The 22,238-nt window shown below is 38.6% G+C and overlaps 1 protein-coding gene across 1 annotated transcript in view; it reads right to left on the bottom strand.

Annotated features, from left to right (window-relative positions):
• Nucleotides 1-22,238, bottom strand: part of ttyh2 (tweety family member 2) — an 84,786-nt gene that overhangs the window by 48,466 nt on the left and 14,082 nt on the right. Inside the window, 1 exon segment of the mRNA XM_052033094.1 lies at nt 3,164-3,336. Within this exon segment, the coding sequence (XP_051889054.1) occupies nt 3,164-3,336 (173 nt within the window).

Here is a 22,238-nt window from a genome sequence, read left to right as displayed (position 1 = left end):
AAACATTGCCTTGAAGACAGGAGAGAAGCAATTAACAATCATCTCTCAAGTCACTTTAACTACATTCCGTAGAAGTCTTTTCCAATGCAGACCAAACAACCGACCTTCCATGAGACACTGTGTAACCCCCATCACAAAGCAACTCTAATATTTGGCTCCAAATCATACAAATTAAGAGAAAAAGAAAATGGGCCCACACACATAAAGTGCTCAGAAATAAACAGAAAGCTACATGATCTAAAACTGAAATAGTTACTTTACTGAAGTATTTAAGATTTGATAGAATTTAAATTTGTGAAGGGATTTAATTGAAAAAGGAAAAAAAACTTTGGTCCCCTTAAATTCCAGGAATCTTCTAATCTCTGTTTTGAATGAACTCCACAGCCCTCTGGGGTAAAGAATTCCAAAGCTCCATCTTCCTCTGAGTTTAGAAGAATGAGACCTCCTCTGATTCTTCTAAACTCTCGAGAACACAGTTCCACTAACTCAGTCTCTCCTCACGTAACAAACCCACCATCCCTGGAACTAGTCCAGTAAATCTTTGCTGCATTCTTGCTATGGCAAGTATATCCTTTCTTAGGTAAGGAAACCAAAATTATTCACAGTACTCAAGGTGCAGTGTCACCAAAGCACTGTACATTTGCAGCAAAACTTCCTTAATCCTGTTCTAAAACCCTCTTGTCATAAAGACTAAGATACAAGAGAGTTAAGAGGGACATCAGGCACAGCTTCTTCATGCAAAGGGTGTTTAGAATGAGCTGCCAGAAATAGTGGTTGAGGCTGGCACATCAGCAATATTTAGAAGCCATTGAGATAAATACATGGATAGGAGAGGTTTAGAGGGCTATGGACCAAATCCAGGCAGATGGGACTAGCTCGTTGGGCAACACAGTCAGCATGGATGAGTTGGGCTGAAAGGGTCTGTTTCTATACTGCATGACTCCATACCATCTGCCCTCCCAATCACCACTGAATCTGTACGCTGGCCTTCACTGACTTGTGTACAAGCACACTCTAGTCCCTTTGAACATTAACACCAGCCAATCTCTCACCATTTAATAACACTATGCTTTTCTTTTGTAATCACTAAAGTAAATGGCCTCACATTTTTCCACATTATATTCTGCCATGTTCTCGCCCACTCACCCAGCTTGATCACGTCCCCTTGAGCCTCTTTACATCCTCCTCCGGACTCACAATTGTCAGCAAATATGCAAATATGACATTTGGCCAAATTGTTGATATAGACCATGTGTAGATGAGAGATTGGCTAGCGTTAATGTTCAAAGTGACTCAAGTGTTTCAGTAAAGGCCAGCGTACAGATTCAGTGGTGATTGGATTGAAGAAGGTAAAACTCTGGCTCCCTTAAATTCCAGGAATCTACTAATCTCTTTTTTGAATGAACTCCACAGCCCTCTTGGGTAAAGAATTCCAAACCTTCATCTCCCTCTGAATCTGTGTTTACAAGAGCAGGTCACAGGTTGGACATGTTGTAATGAGCGATTCAGCTCGTAACACCCAAAGCCCTTCCACCATCTAAAAGGTACCAGCCAAGAGCTTGATGGAATACTCTCCAAATGTTAGGATGAATGTAGCTCCAGCAACTCCCAAGCTTAATACCATCCCAGACAAAGGAGCCCACTTGATTAGCATCACGTCAACCACCCTAAACATTTACGTCCTCCACCACCATGAACTGTGGCTGCACTGTCTACCATCTATAAAATGCACTGCAGTTACACACCTTGAGCTACTTCAACAGTACCTCCCAAATTCACAACCTCTACTATCAAGGACAAGGACAGCGGTTCTCGGAACACCACCACTTGCAGATTCCCCTTTAAAATATATCACCGCTCCCAAATCCCATGACTCACTACTCAACAGCACTGATGCAGTACCTTCAACAAAAGCACTGGAGCAATTCAAGGAGGCAGTTCACCACCATCTTCTCTAGAACAATTAGAGAAGAGCAATATATGCTGGCCTTCCTAGCAATACACAGATCCCAAAAAGTGAATAAATAATACAAGCAAAATAATGACAAACAGTGCACAATTGTGAGAAAGAAAACCTATAACTAAACATTTAACAAGTACCATTCACTAGAAGCACATGAAAACTGACAAGTTACTCTGAACCTGAAAACTTTCAAGACAAATAGAATGTGTCATCCTCTATAATGGGCTACTGATTACGGTGATCAATGTCAACATGCTGGAAAAAACTGGCTTCAAAGATTTGAGAAGCATTGAAAAGTGTATTACAAACACAGGAATGTATGAAATAGGCAGAGCTGATCTTCTGGACCCTCGAGCCTGTTCTGTTGTTGAATAAGATCAAGGCTGAGCTTTTATTGGCCTCAAGTCCATTTTTCTGCCTCTTTCCCAAAACCTTCTACTCCCCCATTGACCAAAATTGTCTTCCTTAGTCCTGAATATATCCAGCAAATAAGCCCCTACAGCTCTGGGGCAGAGAATTCCAAAGATTCAGAAAAAAATTCCTTCCCGGCATCTGGCATGTGCAGATAATTGATCTCAGCTAAACGGTAAAGGGTGCTACACATTGCCTCAACTTTCTTGGGACAGACGAAAGGACTTCAGCCTGGGTCCTCATTTCTGATCAATATCTAATGACTTCTGCTGGACACTATGCATGTGTGATCGTTGATATCAAAAAAATGAATTGAATTATCATTATGTTATTCACCACAGAAAAACCTACTCTGCTTCAGAAATTCACATGCACATTCTAATGGCCGTCACTGGATTACAATTAAGAATAGCAATTTACTTGCCCTACTGACCAGGAGATTGTTTATCAATATGCCAACTGCAGAGATTAGATTGATCAATACCAAAATTAAAACCTGGAATCCAGAGTACATTTATCCACAGACAGTCTAACAAACTAGTTTAAATAGACATAGACAAACTTGAACCACTAGTTTCAACATAACCGAGTTTGGCTTTACTCACATACATTCAAAAACCAATGCCAAATGCTAAGTTCGATATCATTTTACATCTTGCTGAATAAATTTAATCACTGCAAAATTTGTAGATGGAGCTCAACAGATGGCAAAAAGAGGAAATTGCACATGATACAATAGCCCACAGGACAACATCCACAAATATTTTCAACTTCCAAATCTCCACTTACCAGCAGATAAGACCAGCAGTCACAGCTGTCCACGTGACACAGCAGGAATGTGGCTTCTTGGTTTCTTCATCATTGGTTGGCTTGCAGCAGCAGATGCATAACAAGTAAATCAAAATGAAAATCAAATTGAGGCCCAAGCAGACAGCAGCAACCACAGCCAAAAAGATCAGTACCTGAGGGAACAACAAAAAGATAAAACAAAAAAAAGGCTCAAGATTTGCACACAACTTGAATCACAGCCACCAATATTACTTGTGTATTTAATTGATAAATGCAGAAATTCAGACTGTAAGACATATTAACAGGACACATTACTGTAGATCATTTAGCCCATTGACATTGCGCCAATAAGCTTACCTATTCTACTCATGGTGGATGCTGTAAACAACTTGGAAGTCCTACTGCATATTCTGATTAAGTGTCTTAACTTTCCAAAGTAGTAGTCTGCCATAAAGTGATTATTAGATTACAAGGAATCTGGGAATACTGTACCATCGAGGACATCTTCAAGAGGCGGCGCCTCAAGGCGGCGCCATCCATCATTAAGGACCCTCACCATCCACCACTTAGTGTTGCTACCATTGGGGAGGAGGTACAGGAGCCTGAAGACCCACAGTCAATGTTTTAGGAACAGTTTCTTCCCCTCCACCATCAGATTTCTGAGTGGTCTATGAACACTACCTCATTATCCCTCTTTTTGCATTATTTATTTATTTTTGTGACTTATAGTAATTTTTATGTCTTGCACTGTGCTGCTGCTACAAAACAACAAATTTCGTGACAAATGTCAGTGATAATAAACCTGATTCTGAAATTCAGAAGATTCAATGAAGCAAAAGTTTTAGAAACTGAGAGAACGTCAAGGCCAATCATTAAGAACGTGCCTTTTGCTTGGAGACATTGGAATTTCATCCCAAATAATTCAGGTTTAAAATCACAACCAATTTCACCTACCAATTTGTTCTGCCTCAAAGTTATTTGTTTCTTATGTCCTTTGCACCTGTATGGTTATTTAAATCTCAAAATTGCTTAACATTTTGAAAACAAGTATCATTTAATATACACCCTTTTTAAACTGTTGAAACAGTAACAATTGAAATGAAAGACTAATTCATTAGTGAATTAGTCATGCCATTTTTAAATTTCTACCAATGTTTCTACAAATAAAATATTCCATCTAAACTATACCATTGCCCACCGCATGTGGCGAAAGGTTTCTCAGAACCTTTCTCTCTGTAATCTTTTCACTTTTCCACTGTCTTCATGCCCATTTAATACTTTTATTCAGAAGCGGAAGTATTTACAGATGGAAGAAGCTCAGTTCAAAGAAAAGGCAGCACTATACAGAGGACAATATTTTGGTGAAAAACATCTTAATAGGAAACGGAAGGGCTATCTTGGCCAAACTGATAACTTTCCAGCTGATACCAAAAATAACCTTAGATAATGCTTGGCAGTTGGCCTGGTATCCAATCTGTCCTGTCTACAAAATTTGTAACACTCACTCCATTGATTGCCTCCACTAATTTGGTTGTTGAGTTGCTCTCCCTATCGCCCAATTCACTAACTTTTGCCATATCCTTTATTAAATCTATTCAATACCAAATTAACGTTGCAACTTGGTTATCTGGTGGAACAAATAAATATAGCAGGCAACTTCCAGTTTAAACAGATATTGCTCATTCTTACAACTATTTGAACCAATGCCCAAAATGACGATTGAATTTGAAAATTATATCCTGTTTTTACCTGGCCCAGAGGGGATAAAGGAAATTCATGGCAACACTCTCATTTCCTTTCAACAATGCAAGCACATCATATCACACGATAACCTTTTAACTTCCAGGAATATCACCCAAGTTGTTCTGTCGTCTTATCAACAATAGCTTTTCCATCTCCATGTCAGTGCTAGACTTCAATTGACAATATATACAATTGAAAGATGGAGGGGGAGGGGAGAGACGGTGATGAGGAAAAGTAAAAACAGAGCCACTAAGACGAACTCTGAACAGTAAGCCCTATAAATGCTGCAATATTTAGTGAATTTTTAGAATCTAAGCCTATTCTAGCTCAATTTTTCATGATTTGCATCCTTGTTACTCATTAATCATCAAAACAAGGCCAAAAAAATGCAGGAGGCAACACAAACCACTGTTGCCTTCCTCAACTTTACCAAAGCCTTTGACTGTCGCAATTTGGAAACACTGTGGAACAATTTGTTCACTTGTCTCAATTTTACATGTGCAAGCCATGATATTACCCAATGGGTCTATAACAGAATTATTCTCCGTGAAGACTGGTGTCAAATAAGATGTCGTTGCTTAACAATTTCAGTAGTCGAACAGCAGTGTGCAGATGATCCTAACCCTAACCTCCTGCCCCATCTATGGTAAAGTCTGTAGTTCCCACATTAGCCTTAATAGTCACCTGAAAACCCACAAAACAGCAATGTAAGCAAGTCATCCTCAGTCTCAAGGAAATGCCCAAGAAGAAGAACTGGCAACTTTACACGTTTCAAGCAAGGTAACAGAGAGCAGTCTGAAGACATATTTGGTGCTTCAAACAAAAATGTCAAAAGTCTGACCTTGCAAATCAGACTTCCGTCCCAATTAGGGTGATGCTCATGGGTGATAAACCTTACGTTTCAGAACAGGCTTAGATTGACCAGATTTACTGCACAAATAATATATTTTTATAAATAATTGTTCTAGACATATGTTCGTACATAGAGTACAGAAGCGCTGTATGGTCACTCAAATATTACTATATGCCAAGATTAGGAAGAGTCTGTATGGACAAACCAGGAGACTATGACACTTTACTACACTGATTCACAGTACCATTTTCAGATCACTGTTGTGTCAGCATATTATGGAATGGCATTTCATAGAAGTTGCATGCAACCAAATGGAAAATTCATTGCACAAAATCAATGTGTAGTAAAGAACTTGAGAAATGCCTTTGGCCTTTGTAAAATATTAATTGTGACCTTGTTTCCATTTTTCAAATTGCTAGTTTGTTTACTACCTCAACTAGGCCTTTTACTTTCTCTTTTCACTTTCCATATCACTAGTAAGCAATACCATAAACAATTTTCATTAACAATCTAAAATCCAGAATACATTTAGATGCTGAACAGCTTCAGAAAATCTAAAGTTTTAGTGATCTAACATTTAATTTTATTTAAAAAATGCCTTGTACATTATTTTTCACAATTTATAAAGCATTATGGAACTGCTTTGTTTGTTCTACTTCTTATCTATAATAATGGACTTGGTGCAATGAATAATACATTTCCATTCCATCACACTTTTCTTTTGTGAAGCTCCATTCTAGCATGTTGAAGCAATGTGATTTGGAGACAGTGCTACAAACCAGCGTAATAAAATCCCACAATCTTTTGATTAAGATTGATGCTGCATACAACTTACTTGTGCCATAGTAAAAGGATATTGATCCATCACAACAGAAAGAGTTTTCACCTAATTTTGTGTTAATTATGACTTTCAGCCAAGGTATTGAGTGCTTTATGAACATAAGATTGAGGTGATTTTTAAAGCAGTTCAAATAAAACTTAAACATAATTTTAGCCAAGGACAACAAAAAGAGCAGTCCCAGAGCAAAAATAACAAAAAAAAATATGTTTGTGCACCATCAGCAATATTAGCACTCAGATAGAAAACAGCCACCTGTCACATCTAACCATTGGTTATCTATCACAGAAGACTATGGGAGAACTGAGGGGTGGCCTTATTGAGGTGTATCAATTCATGAGGGATGAATGTACACAGGCTTTTTTCCCCAGGGAAAGGGAATCAAAAACTTGAGGGCATAGGTTTAAGGTGAGAGAGGAAATATTTAAAAAGGACCTGGGGTAGCTTCCTCACGCAAAGGGTGGTGTGTACATGGAACGAGCTGCCAGGGAGGCAGCTACAATATTGGTATTGGTTTATTATTGTCATTTGTACCCAGGTACAGTGAAAAACTTGTCTTGCATACTGTTCGTACAGATTAATTCATCACACAATACAGGGTAGAAACAATAACAGAATACAGAGTAAAGTCTCACAGCTACAGAGGAAGTGCAGTGCAGGTAGACAATAAGGTACAAGGTCATAACAAGGTAGATTGTGAGGTCAAGAGTCCATCTCATCGTGTAAGGGAACGATTAAATAGTCTTTTAACAGCAGGATAGAAGCTGTCCTTGAGCCTGGTGGTATGTGCCCTCAGGCTCCTGTATCTTCTGCCTGATGGGAGAGGGGAGAAGTGAGAAAGTCCCAGGTGGGTGTGGTCTTTGATTATGCTGGCTGCTTCACCAAGACAGTGAGAGGTATAGACTGAGTTCATGGAGGGAAGGCTGGTTTCTGTGATGTGCTGGGCTGTGTCCACAACTCTCTGCAGTTTCTTGCAGTCCCAGGCAGAGCAGTTGCTATACCAAGCCATGATGCATCCACATTTAAAAGACACTTGGACAGGTACATGGATGGAAAGGTTTAGAGGGATATGGGCCACACACAGGCAAATGGGACTAGCTCAGATGGGCACTTTGATTGGCATGGACATTGGGCTGAAGGATCGGATTCTGTGCTCTGTTACTCTATGACCCTCTGACTCCAAACACAAACCCAGAACTCAAAAACAAGTCTCAAAACTGAACAGTGACATCACTGCACCACTGTATCCCTGACCTGCTCATGGTAGCTAGTGGTGGATAAATATTCCATACCTCTGCTTTTATAAACCCAAAGCTTAGCAAATTATTTAGAAAAATACAAATCTGAACGTGCACACTATACAGAATAGTATGTGCTGCTTCTAAATACAATGTTTAATGTACCCAAAATAAATGGACTGGAAATCACTGTAATACTAAGCAGATTTCTTAGCAATTTTAAAATATTCAAAACTATTCAACTAATAATCCTTACCTGACCTGACATTCTGATTGCTCTCTACAAGTTGAAAGCTTTGAATTGCACTGAATGAAAATTTAATTTTTTTTTTACGTGCTCCTAAAATACTGAGAAACTTAAAAATAGATCACTTCCTTTCAGTTGCTGCCTGCAACACCTGGAACCAGAATTCTCTCCCTTCCTCTTCATGTGGCTGCAGATAAGTCCCTGGATCCTGCTTTGTTTTATTGGAAGGAAGTCGGGGAGGGGGTTGTAGGGGAGGGTAGACGGTGAAGTGGCTGGGAAAGAGAGAGAGAGGAAACGATGAGATGTTTTATATCCTTTTAAATTTGAGGAAACGAAACAAAATAGTTTCAAATTAACTCACTCTATTTTAACCATTTGAAAATAAAGGAGCCTCCCATAATGTCTTTGGGTACAATTCCATTATTTCCTAGAATGTCCTGATAATCTCTGTGTGAGGTGACACAGAGTGCATTTATCAAGAAAAAACATTGTTGTCACACAGAGCTTCACTCATGCCTTTGCCTCATCCAATGATCATGATATTCCCAATATTCTTGTACATGTTTACTTGCTACTATATTTAGGCATGGAATGCTTCTTGATTCAGAACTGGTCTGTTTTGATGAAAGGTATTCAACCTGTTACATTAACTCAGGTATTTCTTTCTTCATATTCCAGCATTCATTTTTGGTTCAGATTTCCAGCAAATGCACTTTTATTTCATATTTATAGCATTACATTTTGTTTCGTCTTTCCTGTTCTCATTTATCTCCTCCTACTTATGTCCCCTCCAGACAGATAGAAGAAATCTTCTCCACGCTCCCTCAGTCAATACCACTACCATGTGTGACATTCAGTTTCTCTTGGTCTCCATCCTAAACCAAGCATTCTTGTTGTCCTCTCCACTCATCCCTGCAACTCAAAACATATTTGATTTCTAACAAGAAATCATCAACTTTAACACAGTTGCTTCCCAGCCTGTTGAGCATTTCCAGGATCTTCTGATTTAATCTACAGGACAATCACAATTTGTATAAACAATTGTAATGCATTAAATCCAACTGTAACTGACAACCCAAGGTCAAAGAGCAGTGAAAGCCTTTTTTTAAATAATTGAAGAGTCTAATCAGTTGTAATGAAAAAACAATAATTTAGGTTGTCATTATACAAGCAGTCCAAGACTACCAAAATATCCTTCAGCTGTGTCCAGGATAAATCAGATGTTTAGATCACCTTTCTCTTAATAAAGCCACAGATGAGCAGGAGGATGGATTTACACCAAAGGAAAACTTTGTTTTCCAAGGTATTTAAGCAAATAATCAAACAATACATAGAATTTTGCATGCTGTTCTATCCAAATTAAGTTACTTTAACATCTGGGGTTAGAGAAAAGGCCCATTGAAGAAACAAATGGTTCTTCATCAGGACTCAGTATTTGTGCTAATTTAATCTGTCCACACACATAGCCTGCAGCTACCTCTCCTTGATTTTTCCCATCCTCACCCACACACTGTTCTATTGCCTTCCTCTGCGACACAGTGAGTTACAATTGTTTAATATTTCATCTTCCAGGGTTGGCCAGCTTCTCCACAGGACAGTATTAACACAAAGAATTAAACAAAGGTTCCTGCACAGCAATGTTAATAAATTATTTTTTCATATGTGCAACTCCTCCCTGGTATAGTCAAAAATATATTCATAAAGCACCTTCATGAGCTCATTATAGCCAATACAGCACTTTTGAAGTATAATCACTCTTACAATTTAGAAAAAAACAATATCTAACTTGTCTGAGCAAACTTCGATAAATATCATGATCATTATGAGTAGAAAATCTGGTTTTATTTGATATTTGAGAAATTAATATTGGCCTGGATATCAGAGATAATGTCTCTGTAATTTCTCAAAAGGTATTGTGGACTCTATTGTGTCCGACTGATTCAGCCTCTGTTTAACAACTCATCTGAGAGATGGCATTTCTGACAGTCCAACACAGTCTCCATATTACATTATAGTTTCAGCCCTAGGCATTTATGCAGAAGTCTATGTAATGGGACTTGAAGCCTCAACCTTTTTTATCAAAAGGCAGAAATGCTATCTATAATCATATCGAAATTGACATCAGGTTGCACTTTACAAGTCAACAGAGACAGAATATACTTCTGCAATAATAGTGATCATTCCACTTCAACAATAAATGATTCAGGCCTTGTGCTGTTATGTTATATTAAATTCAATGTTCAAAACCCTAAATATCCTTAACAAGAGGCAAGTCTCAAAAGGAATGTATGCCTGCGCGGATGCATGGAATGCAAGAAGATTTTATCAAGGATTACATATTGTTAAGCCTGATCAGCAGTATTCACAAACATATCCTGGATGTGCATTGCTTCAACTAAGGCCAACTGCAAGCATGTTTTAAGGTTTACTAAAACTGCACAGGAATTCCAGTCAAAAAATTAGTATAGTACCTCATTCCTATCCAGTCAGTCTATCTTAATCTTTTCACTGTGTTCTGTTTGGGTTCAACTAGAACCACTCAGCCCCATATTAAAACCTCCAAATATGGACAAAAAAAATTATGAATTCCAAAAAATGACTTGTGACAGTCCTTTGCATTGCAGCAGAACTGACCAAGTGAGATATTGAGGAGCCTTCATAAAGTTGAAGTCAATGGTTATCAGTAGGAACACTCTCCAATGGCTGAAGTCACAACTTGTATAAAGGATCATGGCTGTACTTATTAGAAGACAAGCATCTCAGACCCGAAGTATAATTGCAGGGGTATCTCAGGTCAGTGTCCTTGTCAATCCCTCTTCAATGACCTTTCCTGCATCATATGATCCCTTCCATATCCAGGGATTCTACTGCTATCACCTGCCAAGTTCCTCTCCACATCTGACTTAAAAATATCAGCAATATACCACCATGACAGAGTCAAAATCCTGGAACTTGTTACCCATTGGCACTGAGAGATTATTGTTTTTAAATATTTACTTCTCGATTTTTAAATTTAGCCTTTTAAATTTAATTAAATCATAAACCATTCGTAAGTGTCCCCAATCAGCAAAAAAAAGTCAAATGGGCCTTTGACAGTTCATGCTGGTCCTTGGGAACACATTAACCACTAAAAGTTAGTGCGGCTAAGTGGCAAGCACAGTTGGTGATTTATATCAAAATTCATCCCAATAATGCTTCCTCTTTTCCCCAAAACATTTCTAAAATACTAGTGTTTAATAAATAATGCATAATATTAATGGAAAAGCATTGTCACAAAGATGACAGAACAGCTGTTTCTTTGGCAGTATTACAACTCATTTTATAATCTTGAATCCTGAAGAACTTCTTAAAAACCACCAACTTTAGAGCCATTCTAAGCTATACGAAAATATGTAACACTGACTAATAGAAAAAGTTTTAAGTAAAACAGCATTTGGCAATAATTTGCAGCATCACAGATGAGGGATGACCTAAAATGCAGATAAATCTGAACTACTTCCATCCCCCAACTTGACAGGAAGTCAAAATCTATTGTTAGCTTTTTTCAATACCTCTTAAAATTGATTGAAGATTCTTGTTTAAGAGATAGAAAAAGAATCTTCTCCATCCACACCTCTCCAACAACCCCCAAATCCATTTGTCAAATTGAAATGCAGCCAACCATTTATACCACAACACATTTGTAACTAGTTAAGATATGCAGTTTTTCAACTACACTGCCAAATACCCCATTGAAAACATGTGCACAGGAGAAAGTTAGATTACTTGAGTCAGAGCATTTCACTAAAGAAACTTTGCAGCTGAGCAATGAAATCTAACAACACAAGGAATGACCAGAACTCTGAGCTATCTTTCAGTTAAGTATCAAAAATTCAGTTATTTAATTACTCTGTCAATTCACATCAATCACAGCTGAGATTCCAGGTTACTCAGATAAAAGGAGAAATTTTGAAAAGGACTGGCGAAGCTACCAGTGGAAATGAGGAGTTCTCATGATATAAAATGCAATGCCCAAAAGAATAATTTATCAAAAATTAAACAGTCCTTTCAAAGAGCTAGCCCATATAGATGGATTAAGTGGTCTCTTTAATGTTACACTATTGCACGATTTTAACCATATTCTGATCCTCAAGGGAAACTTGTTATATCAAAATCTTATTTCCTTTCATTTGCAAACTGCAGGCATCACACACATTCCTATTTCAAAAGTTTAAATTGTGCAGGTATAAGAAAGAAAAGTACTGAAACAAGAGCTTCCAACCTCATTTAAAACTCCTTTTACACTATATTGTGAAGCCTGTTACTGACATTAACATTCTTCATTCCCTTGCTGGGCACAAGAAAATTTTTTCCAGAATGCCGAAACTAAACAAAGCCAAAAAACTATTAGCAACCATCTGCACAGAAATGACACATTGAAACAAAACTATAATAGATTGACTCTTTTTATAACCTGTGTCCTGTGGATCCCCTGCACTGGATCCCAGAAAGCCAACTATGAATATAAAGCTTATGGACTACTACCAAATCTTTGAATCAAGATAAATGACAGAATGACAAAGTGAAAGTGAATGCCTCACATTCCAAAGCAATTCCAATGATTTGATCAGCTTCATACCATCTCAGCATCCTCTTCAAGCAAACAATAAACCCAGAGTTGGTGGTCCGAATGCAACTATTGTGTCAACAGTGAAAGAAGGCCTTGCCATTCACTGGAATGAGAAAAGATGTTGGTGGACAGTGTCTGGAAACTGGGCTGAGGCAAACTACACTCTCCTAAAACTGTTCTTCCTGCTTCTGGTCACTTTTCCATGAACATTTATGGTATCAGTCATCAGGCCAAAGGTTTTGTATGAAAATATATAATCAAGGTACAAAGACATCAAAAATAAATTTCAAGTCTGGGAACTTGAAAACTCATTGGCAGGGAAGAGGGAGGAAAGGGAGGGAAGAGAGTTGTGGACAAAGGTAGTGTGAGGCACAGAGAAGATTCAATCTCATTTCATTAAAGAAGGATTCTGCGCAGCCCCAAGATCCAGAGTGCGTCATCTCAATTTACAGCAGCAGGAAGTGCATTATTTAGATAAGATATCTTTGTTAGTCACATGTACATCGAACACACAGTGAAATACATCTTTTGCGTAGAATGTGCTGGGGGCAACCCGCAAGTGTCGCCACGCTTCCGGCGCCAACATCGCATGCCCACAACCTCCTAACCCATATGTCTTTGGAACGTGGGAGGAAACCAGAGCACCCGGAGGAATCCCACGTAGACACGGGGACAACATACAAAGTCCTTACAGACAGTGGCCAGAATTGAACCCGGGTCAGTGGCACTGTAATAGCGTTACACTAACTGCGACACTACCATGCCTGCCATCAAAATGGTGTGCTCTTTCATCCACTGAATGGTATTCCCTGCCAAGGTTTATGGCAAGGAAAATCTTCAGAATCCTGTCATAATTATATTCAAAAGATAAAACAACTATTGTACATTAATCTCAAGGCCTCATTCTCAAATTGCATTCCCAAAAGACAAGCATGTCTTCCCCTGTGTCCCTTACAGTGTTGCACTAATTATCAGTGGGGTTGCAGCTCCATGGTAGGGCATGCGCCATTCCTGGCATCTCCAATCACACTGCTAAATATTAATACAATTGTTAAAACGACCTCTTCGGTACACAAATACACAGAAGTGGACAGCAAAACCCTGCTTATGTCAACAGCAATCTAATGTTCACAATATATTTCCAGAAGTGCTTTGCTCCTCCATTCTAATGAAAAATGGCTGCAGACCATGAATCTAAGCAACATTGCTTCAAATGAATTCAATTCAGCTATCATACTGGAACACTGTACTTACGCTTCCACTTTTCAGCATAGCTCGCATGTGGAAACTTCCTTGAACTCTTTGAAAATTCACCAAAGAATATGAAATCCAGCTCAGTGAAATGAGAAAGCTCCTAGCATGACCACTGACCTGTACCTTCTGACCACAATTGTTCTGAATTTCTATTCTTATTCGATCTAACCCAGCACTTAAATTCCTCTGCTTCTACACTTCACGATCCCCTTAGGGTCTCAACCTGAAACATCAACTGTCTATTTCCCTCCACAGATGCTGCCTTACCCACTGAGTTCCTCCAGCAGTTTGTTTTTTGCTCTTATCATCACTTGCTTTGTTTTTGCCTGAGGGCTCCATCACAAAGACACATTCTGATCGCTTCTTCATATCCTTTATTATCTGTTGGAGTTTATTCTAGAGTTATGGAATTATATGGATATAGAAAGCATTAATTAAAATGAAAACTGATCTTCAGAAATAAATCCTGTTTGCAATTCAACTTCCACTGATAATCAAAACCAGGCCATCAAAACCAATGTCAGGAGTGAGACATTCTGGGACTGTACCATTGTAATGGCACAGGGGAAGACAATAGATGTACGTTCAGGTTAAATGGTGCTCACTGAAATCTCCACGATGAGGCCAGGGAAGCTATTAAGTGGTCATCTCCTATAATACATTGTTAAACACATTGTTGAAGGCATATCCATGCCACTTAATGCATTGTTCAGGATATGTCTGTTTTGTTACTTAATATTTTGGCTGTTTGTATATTCAGGGAGCCATCCCCCAACAGTAACAAAGAGGTTTATTTTGGGTGTCTGTAGTTTGTGGTCAGAAGTTCTCAGACTAGCCCCAGTATTTGAATATTCAAAGAAATTCTGCCGGTTGAGACGTGCTCCCATTGTAAATGTGTTATTCTGCAAAAGTTACCTGTCTACATTCAAAATGTTAAAGTTAAGTAGGTAATTATAGCCATTGAAACTGTAGTTAATTGTTTATTGATGTCTTCACCTTTAAAAAGTATAAAACATCACTGTGGTGTTGACTGTGGGCAGAAGAGAAATAATTCCTCCAGATCTGCTGTGTTGAATTAAGACTTTTTACATCTCTCAGCTAGAGCCTCCATGTAACTCAGGTCAGCACTCATTACAGCATCCATAATACCACTACAATCCCCCCAAACTTTTCATAAAGTCTCTATCTCATAAAGTCGCCACTCATGGAGAATCTCCCTATTCCCAACTCCCTCACAAATTCTCTATTACCCTCCCCTTTTCATCAGACACCCATTGTGGACCTTCCAAAACAGTTTCTCGCAGGTTTACAATATCAATTATTCCACTTGCTCCACTGTTTGGGCACATGCTACTATTGTCTGTGTTGTGACTGACTAAACTGAGCCACACAGAAGCTGTAACTGGAAGATATACAATCCTCTATTCAACACAGCAGATCTTCTGGAGAGAATCTAGTTCTCCTCTCTTCACACATTGTTTTATACTTTTTGAACACAAAGACAATAATAAATGATTAACTGCAGTTTCAATGGTTATAATCACCTACTTAACTTTAACATTTTGAAATATAGACAGGTAACTTTGCAGAATTACATATTTACAAATGGTAGCACATCCCAACAAGCAGAATGTCTGAATATTCAGATAGTGGTGGCTGGTCCAAAAGATTCTGAGCACAAATTCCAGACACCTAGAATATACCTCTTTTGTTTCAGTGTTAGGGGATGGCTCCCTGAATATACAAGCCAGAATATTAAGTGACAGAATAGACCTGTCCTGGACTGCACATCAAGCGGCAGGGATATGCCTTTACCAATGTATTAATACAGGAGATGGCCACTTAATGCCTTCCCTGATCTCATTCTGAAGTTTTCAACGAACACCAATTAACATGAACATGTCTATTGTCTTCCCCTGCATAGTTTCAATGGTACAGAATCAGAATGTCCCACACCCAATGATTGATTTCAACAGCCTTCAGCTATCAGTTGAAGTTAAATTGTGAACTGGTTTTATTTCCTGAAGACTGGTTCTTATTTTAATTAATATACACTATCCATAATTTCACAACTCCAGAATAATCCCTAACAGCCTGGATTCACGCCTACCTATTCGAACACAAAGTAACAAATTCTTCTCTTCCCATCCCAACAGGTCACCTCTCAACTCCTTAAGGATCTTTGTATGATTCCCTTCTTCTCATTTATGTAACACCAAAAGGAAATATTTCAGATTTCAAAATGTTCACTATAATCTTCCCACCAGCAATCACCTAACTGTTCTTTTGCCAGTCAAATAGATATCAATAGTAGTAGCACAACTGCAGTATGATTAATTTAAGTAAAAGCACCCCAAAACATTCACCTGAAAAGAAAAATGATTGCTATTGATACTCTTGGTCACTGATATCATGACAATGAAAAAAGGGAGTGGCAGCATATGATAAATACTGCGCTTAGCAACTTCTCCAGCCCCAAATCATTTTATTTGTCAATGAAAGTACCGTGGATGGCTTTGATAGCAGGATACCCCCAAAAATGTTAACATGTTACGAGCACTCAAAATGTTGATTTTTCAATGCCTAGATTGCTCCATAACATTCATCAGATTGAAATTATTTGATGTGGGCAAGAATGCAACAGTAATTTGCCCGCTCTGTCTGAACTCATTCAGTTGTACAAGCATTCATCCTTGAAAAGGACAGCAAATCGGTGCAGCAGGTAGAGCTGCTGCCCCATGACTCCAATGACCCAGGACTCTGTGTGGAGTTTTCACATTCTCCTGTGACCTCGAGTTTCCTTCAGGTGCTGCAGTTTCCTGCACATCCAAAAATGTGGAAGTTGGTAGGTTAATTGGCCACTGTAAATCGCCGTGTGTGTGTGTGTGTGTGTGTACACAAATGGTAGAATCTGGAGGAAGTTGACGGCAACGTGGGAGAATAAAGGGTAAAGTAGGATGAGTGTAAAAATGGGTGTTTGATGGTCAGCACAGACTTGGTAGGCTGAAGGGTCTGTTTCCATGCTGTATCCCCGTGAAAATGGAGACAACTGTAGTGTGTAGATTTCAAGATTATTTTTAAAAAAACAGATATCTTGGTAATTTGAACTATTCCACACACACTAATAACACATTTCCCATTCAAAACAAAGACATTCGCAGACATACAATTACTCTGCAAGGTTACTTCCTCACAACTTCCCAAGGGGCCCTTTTAACTGCAATAAGTGGTTCTGCAACTACAGCAATACAAGTATTTATGAGCATATTTGAATCCAATTATTTTAATGATAATACACTGGACTGAATTGTGTTCACTGATGACACATCTAATCAGATATTGTCTAGCAATATCGAATCTTAATGTGGAATGGCATAAATGTGGAATGACATTCAAGAAAAATTTCTGGGACACATTATCATCAAAGAAGCATACAAAACCAGAGGCCTACTTGCGTTCAGTATTCATTCTACCTACTGGATGCTTTGAGTGCAGAGGATTTACTCATTGTCCTCAACAGCTAAAAAATTAAATCCACATGGGTTGGGATTGCAGGCAGAAGTCTGGGCAATGTGCCAAGCCCAGCCTCAGGAAAATAAAGTCCCTTGAAGATCTTGCAATATTAACTTTTGTACCACCCAAAACACTTGCTAAACCTGAAAGTGTAAAAACTGCAGATGCTGAAAATCAGAAATAAACACCATATGTGGAAAGAAAAAGAGTTAATGTTTCAGATTGAAGATCCTTCATTAGAATTTGTCCAGCACTGTTCCAAGAAAAAAAATGGAATTTGCTCCATGGGAATTCCTAGTAACAAAAAAACCTGCTAAAAATGTTCACCCACCTAAAATAGAAACTAATTACCTGAAGCAATAGGTCAGACTAGCAGTGAGAGAGATAAAGGGAAAATGACTAAGACAATTTCAGTTCAGGGAAGTACATATTTGATTTTCATATGGATATACAAATTAGCAGGAGACCACACAAGCCCTCAACTCTGCACTGCCATTAACTAAGATCTTGGCTCATCTACCTGCAAGTTCAACTCTGGACTCCCTTCAACCTGCAGTAACCTGTCTTTGTGTTATTGGCAAACCTTTGGGGCTTTCATCCGAGTCAATATGCTACTCCTACAACATGAGGTTTCATTTTCTGCAATAAGGTTTGACGTGGCACCCTGTCAAATGCTTTCTGGAAATCTTAGCACACCTCTTTTATCCAAAGCACACATCACTTCTTCAAAAAAATTCCAATAAATTAGCCAAACATGACTTCCCTTTAGTAAGGCCTCCTCTTGATTTTAGATCCCCTCTTGATTTTAGGCATTTACTGCAAGGTAGGATGTGCATTGAACCAGTAATTTTGCATTATGGAGAGTTGCGCATAATATGCTCAATAGTTAAAGCTCCCGTTTCAAATAATCTTGCTTCAATTGCCCTCGTTTCCTCCCCATTTTTGATCTGCTGTTATTCAATTGCAGATCAGTTGGAATCACAAATGATTTTATCTACCCTTTGCATCAAGAACAGTTGTCTAGATGTCACCATTTCAGACATAGCTTTTTAAGCCTTGTGAATCAGTTGTCCTTTTTAGAGTCCCTGATCTAAAGAAGACAACAAAATATTATAGTTATTTTAATCAGTTCATCATATAAACTTATTGTTTACTCACCTGGGAGTTCCCTAGGCCAAGCACACATCTAGCCCCCTTACCACCATGAATGTTCCTGATGCAGACAACGAGAAACCACATTCAGACCAATTGACAAATATTTCCTTCCACAAAGCAATAAGTAACCTTTGCATATTCTATCCTCCCCTCCACACTCCCAAAGCTGAAGGGAATAAAAAGCACTGACCTTGATTCAGCTGTCAGCAATGCATTGACAATGATCACTGCTAATCTGGAAAAAAATTATCCACAAAGTATTTTTTTTTAAAAAGACTTTCCCCTTTACCAACATTGATAGTCAGTTCAATTGCCCTCTGGCAGCCAACAATGCTGATTACATCAAGTTGGCTGAGCTTCCAATTGCATTGAAGAATTCTTAAAAATAGAAGTAAAAAATAGTTTTCTAACTAAACATTTCAGTACTTCTTGGAGAAACAAAGAAAACAACAACTACAAGATTAAGTAGAAACTGAAATATATTTTAAAAGTTTTTAATGACATTTTAAAAATTGTTGTAATTTGAATATTTATCTGAAGGAACTACAATGCATACATAGAAGAAAAGCTTTTTAGGGCCAGAGAGATTGCTAAGCAGTACTTTTATTTTTTTATCCATTTTTCAGAATCAGGGTATCCTTGTTTGTTAAAAATTATTCCCCATCCCTAATTACCTCCAAGAGAGTGGTGAGCCACTACCTTGAACTGCTCTACTCCTCCTGGTTAAAGTATTTCCACAGTGTTGTTGGGTATGCAGTTCCAGGACTTAGAGCCAGTAACAAACAAAAGTGGGTGATATATTTCCAATTCAGGAACTTGAACAACTTGGTAGGGAACAGATAGATGTTGGTGTTCCCATATCTTGCTGTCATCCGACGATAGAGGTGATGGATTTGTGGGCTACTGCCTGAGTAACCTTTACAAGTGACTGCAAGCCATTTTACAGCTGCGACACACTGCAGCCTCAAAAAATTCACTTACTCCTCTTGCAACAAGATGAAACACTTTGAGCATATTTTACAACATTAATATTTTATAATGCATAACAGTCCTATCAATTCTCTTGCTTCTGGAAATAATATAGCAAAAGGCAAAAGAAAAGCACAACATATGTAGCAGCAAGGAATCACCAATAACAACAGAGAACTGGTTCTATACTCTCTGAAATTTAGAAGAATCTGATTGAAACAAGATCCAAAATGGACAGGTTAGATGTTGAGAGAATGTTTCCCCACAGTGAATGAATCTAGAACCAATCAAGCGCTGTCATGGGATAAAAGGACATCCACATTAGATTGAGACTAAAAGAAATTTGTTCTCTCAAATCTTGTTATTGGGCATTGAACCATTTGGCGTATTCCAGAATGAGAAAGACAGAGTTTCAGACAGCAGGGAAATCAAGTTCTATTCATTAGGTTGTATATTTCTGGATTATGATATCTTACACCACAATGAATATTGCTGTCAGTTTCATGCTCCATTGACAGCAAACACTGGGAGTTTCATCATTACAAGTGCAAAATCCATACCATTAGTCCATCAATATGTTACAGAAGTGGTGGACTTAATTTACATTCCAATATTCTGTACTGCAATACTCAATTGCTGTGACATACTGAGGATTTGTGCTTTGTAGCATTGCTGAGGGAGAGTGCTGATTACTTGGTAAAACTCAGGCAAATGAAATCTAGTTAATTATTTCTTCTGTAGGATCAAGAGTTGATTTGAAATGATTAAATAGGCAGGATTATTTTTGCCTCCAATTTCTGAGCAGTTTTAATTTTAACATTTTTGATAAGGTTACACTAAAATTTATTCACAATGTGCCACTGAAATAAGTTTCTGTGGGATCAATGTACAATAACTTTGTCTACTTAAAGCAAAAAATATCATTAAATATTAATCCTTATTAAACAATTTTCTCTTTATTTTTGTGAAGAAGTATTCTGTTCTTTTCCTGCCAGTTAAGTTCTGTCTCAAATTACTTCGTATCATTGTGAAAGTCATCTCCTTGGTTGAAAGGTACACCTCAAGGATGCATGCTTAGCCCAATGACCTGCTCTACTCTACATTCATGACTGTGTGGCTAAGATCAGCTCAAATGCCATCTATAAATTCACAGATGACACCACTGTTGTTGGTAAAATCTCAAATGGCGATGAGGAGGCATACAGGAGTGAGATTGATCAGCTGGTTGAGTGGTGTCGCAACAACAACCACGCACTCAACATCAGCAAAACCAAGGAATTGATTGTGGACTTCAAGAAGGGGAAGTCAAGAGAACACACACCAGTCCTCATTGAGGGGTCAGTAGTGAAAAGGATGAGCAGCTTCAAGGTCCTAGGCATCAACATCTTGGAGGATCTACCCTGGGCCCAACACATTCATGCAATCACAAAGAAGGCACACCAGTGGCTCTACTTTGTTGAGAGTTTGAGGAGATTTGGTATGTCACCAAAGTCTCTTGCAAATTTCTATAGCTGTACGGTGGAGAGCATTCTGACTGGTTGCATCACCCCCTGGTATGGAGGCTCCAATCTGCAGGATCACAAGAGACTGCAAAGGTTGTAGACTCAGCCAGCGCCATCACGGGCACAACCCTCTCCACCATGAAGGACATCTTCAAGAGGCCATGCCTCAAGAGGGGGCATCCATCACTAAGGAACCTCACACCCGGGACATGCCCTCTTCTCGTTACTACCATCAGGGAGGAGGTACAGGAGCCTGAAGACCCATACTCAATGATTTAGGAACAGCTTCTTCCCCTCTGTCAGATTTCTGAACGGTCCATGAACACTACCTCATTGTATATTTTGTTTTGCACTATTTATTTTGTAATTTATAGTCATTTTTAATGTCTTTACACTGTACTGCCGACACAAAACAACCAATTTCACGTCATAAGTCAGAGATAATAAACCCTATTCTGAGAAATCGAGTGAATTTAGCATTACAAGATGTGCAAGAGAGTACATTTAAATCACTCATGATATAGCTGGAGGTCACATCAGTAATTATGATAAAGTTCCCCTCAAAAGCTTAGTAAAACCATAATGACCAGTGTGTGAAACCTCCACAGCTGGAGCTGATCTTGAGGAGTGAACACACGACTTTTATTTAACTTTATGCTGAACAGAATGGTGCAAAGTAAAGCATTCTGATCCACTTTCCTCCCTTCCTATGATGAACCAATCAGAAACCATCTGCTATGAAGACCACATCTGGCAATGTAGTTCAGGCTCAAGCACTAACTCGAGCATATACCTCTCATGGCACAGGTTAGTTACACCCCAGATCCATTAGTTATCTTCTACTGCAGCTATTTCAATTGGCATTTTCCATGGTTGTCAGCAATGCGATAGTTCATTTTCGGAAGTCTATACACATGATCATATGATCTATGATCACATGACAAAGTGCACAAAATGAACTGCCTTGCTTAGCTGGAAAAGGTTGTATTGTGAACTCCAAAAATGCCTTTTGTCAATCATACTCTGAGCCTTTATTTGGTAGCAACTCCCTCACCTCATAATGAAGAGTCCACTCTCAAGAAACTTTAGCACACAATCTCAGCAGACTTCGAGTGCAATACTGAGGAATGCGCTGTTGGAAGTGCTGCCTTTTC

Source organism: Pristis pectinata, chromosome 18, assembly GCF_009764475.1.
Source record: "Pristis pectinata isolate sPriPec2 chromosome 18, sPriPec2.1.pri, whole genome shotgun sequence".
Taxonomy (NCBI): domain Eukaryota; kingdom Metazoa; phylum Chordata; class Chondrichthyes; order Rhinopristiformes; family Pristidae; genus Pristis; species Pristis pectinata.
This window is presented reverse-complemented; position numbering and strand designations above follow the sequence as displayed.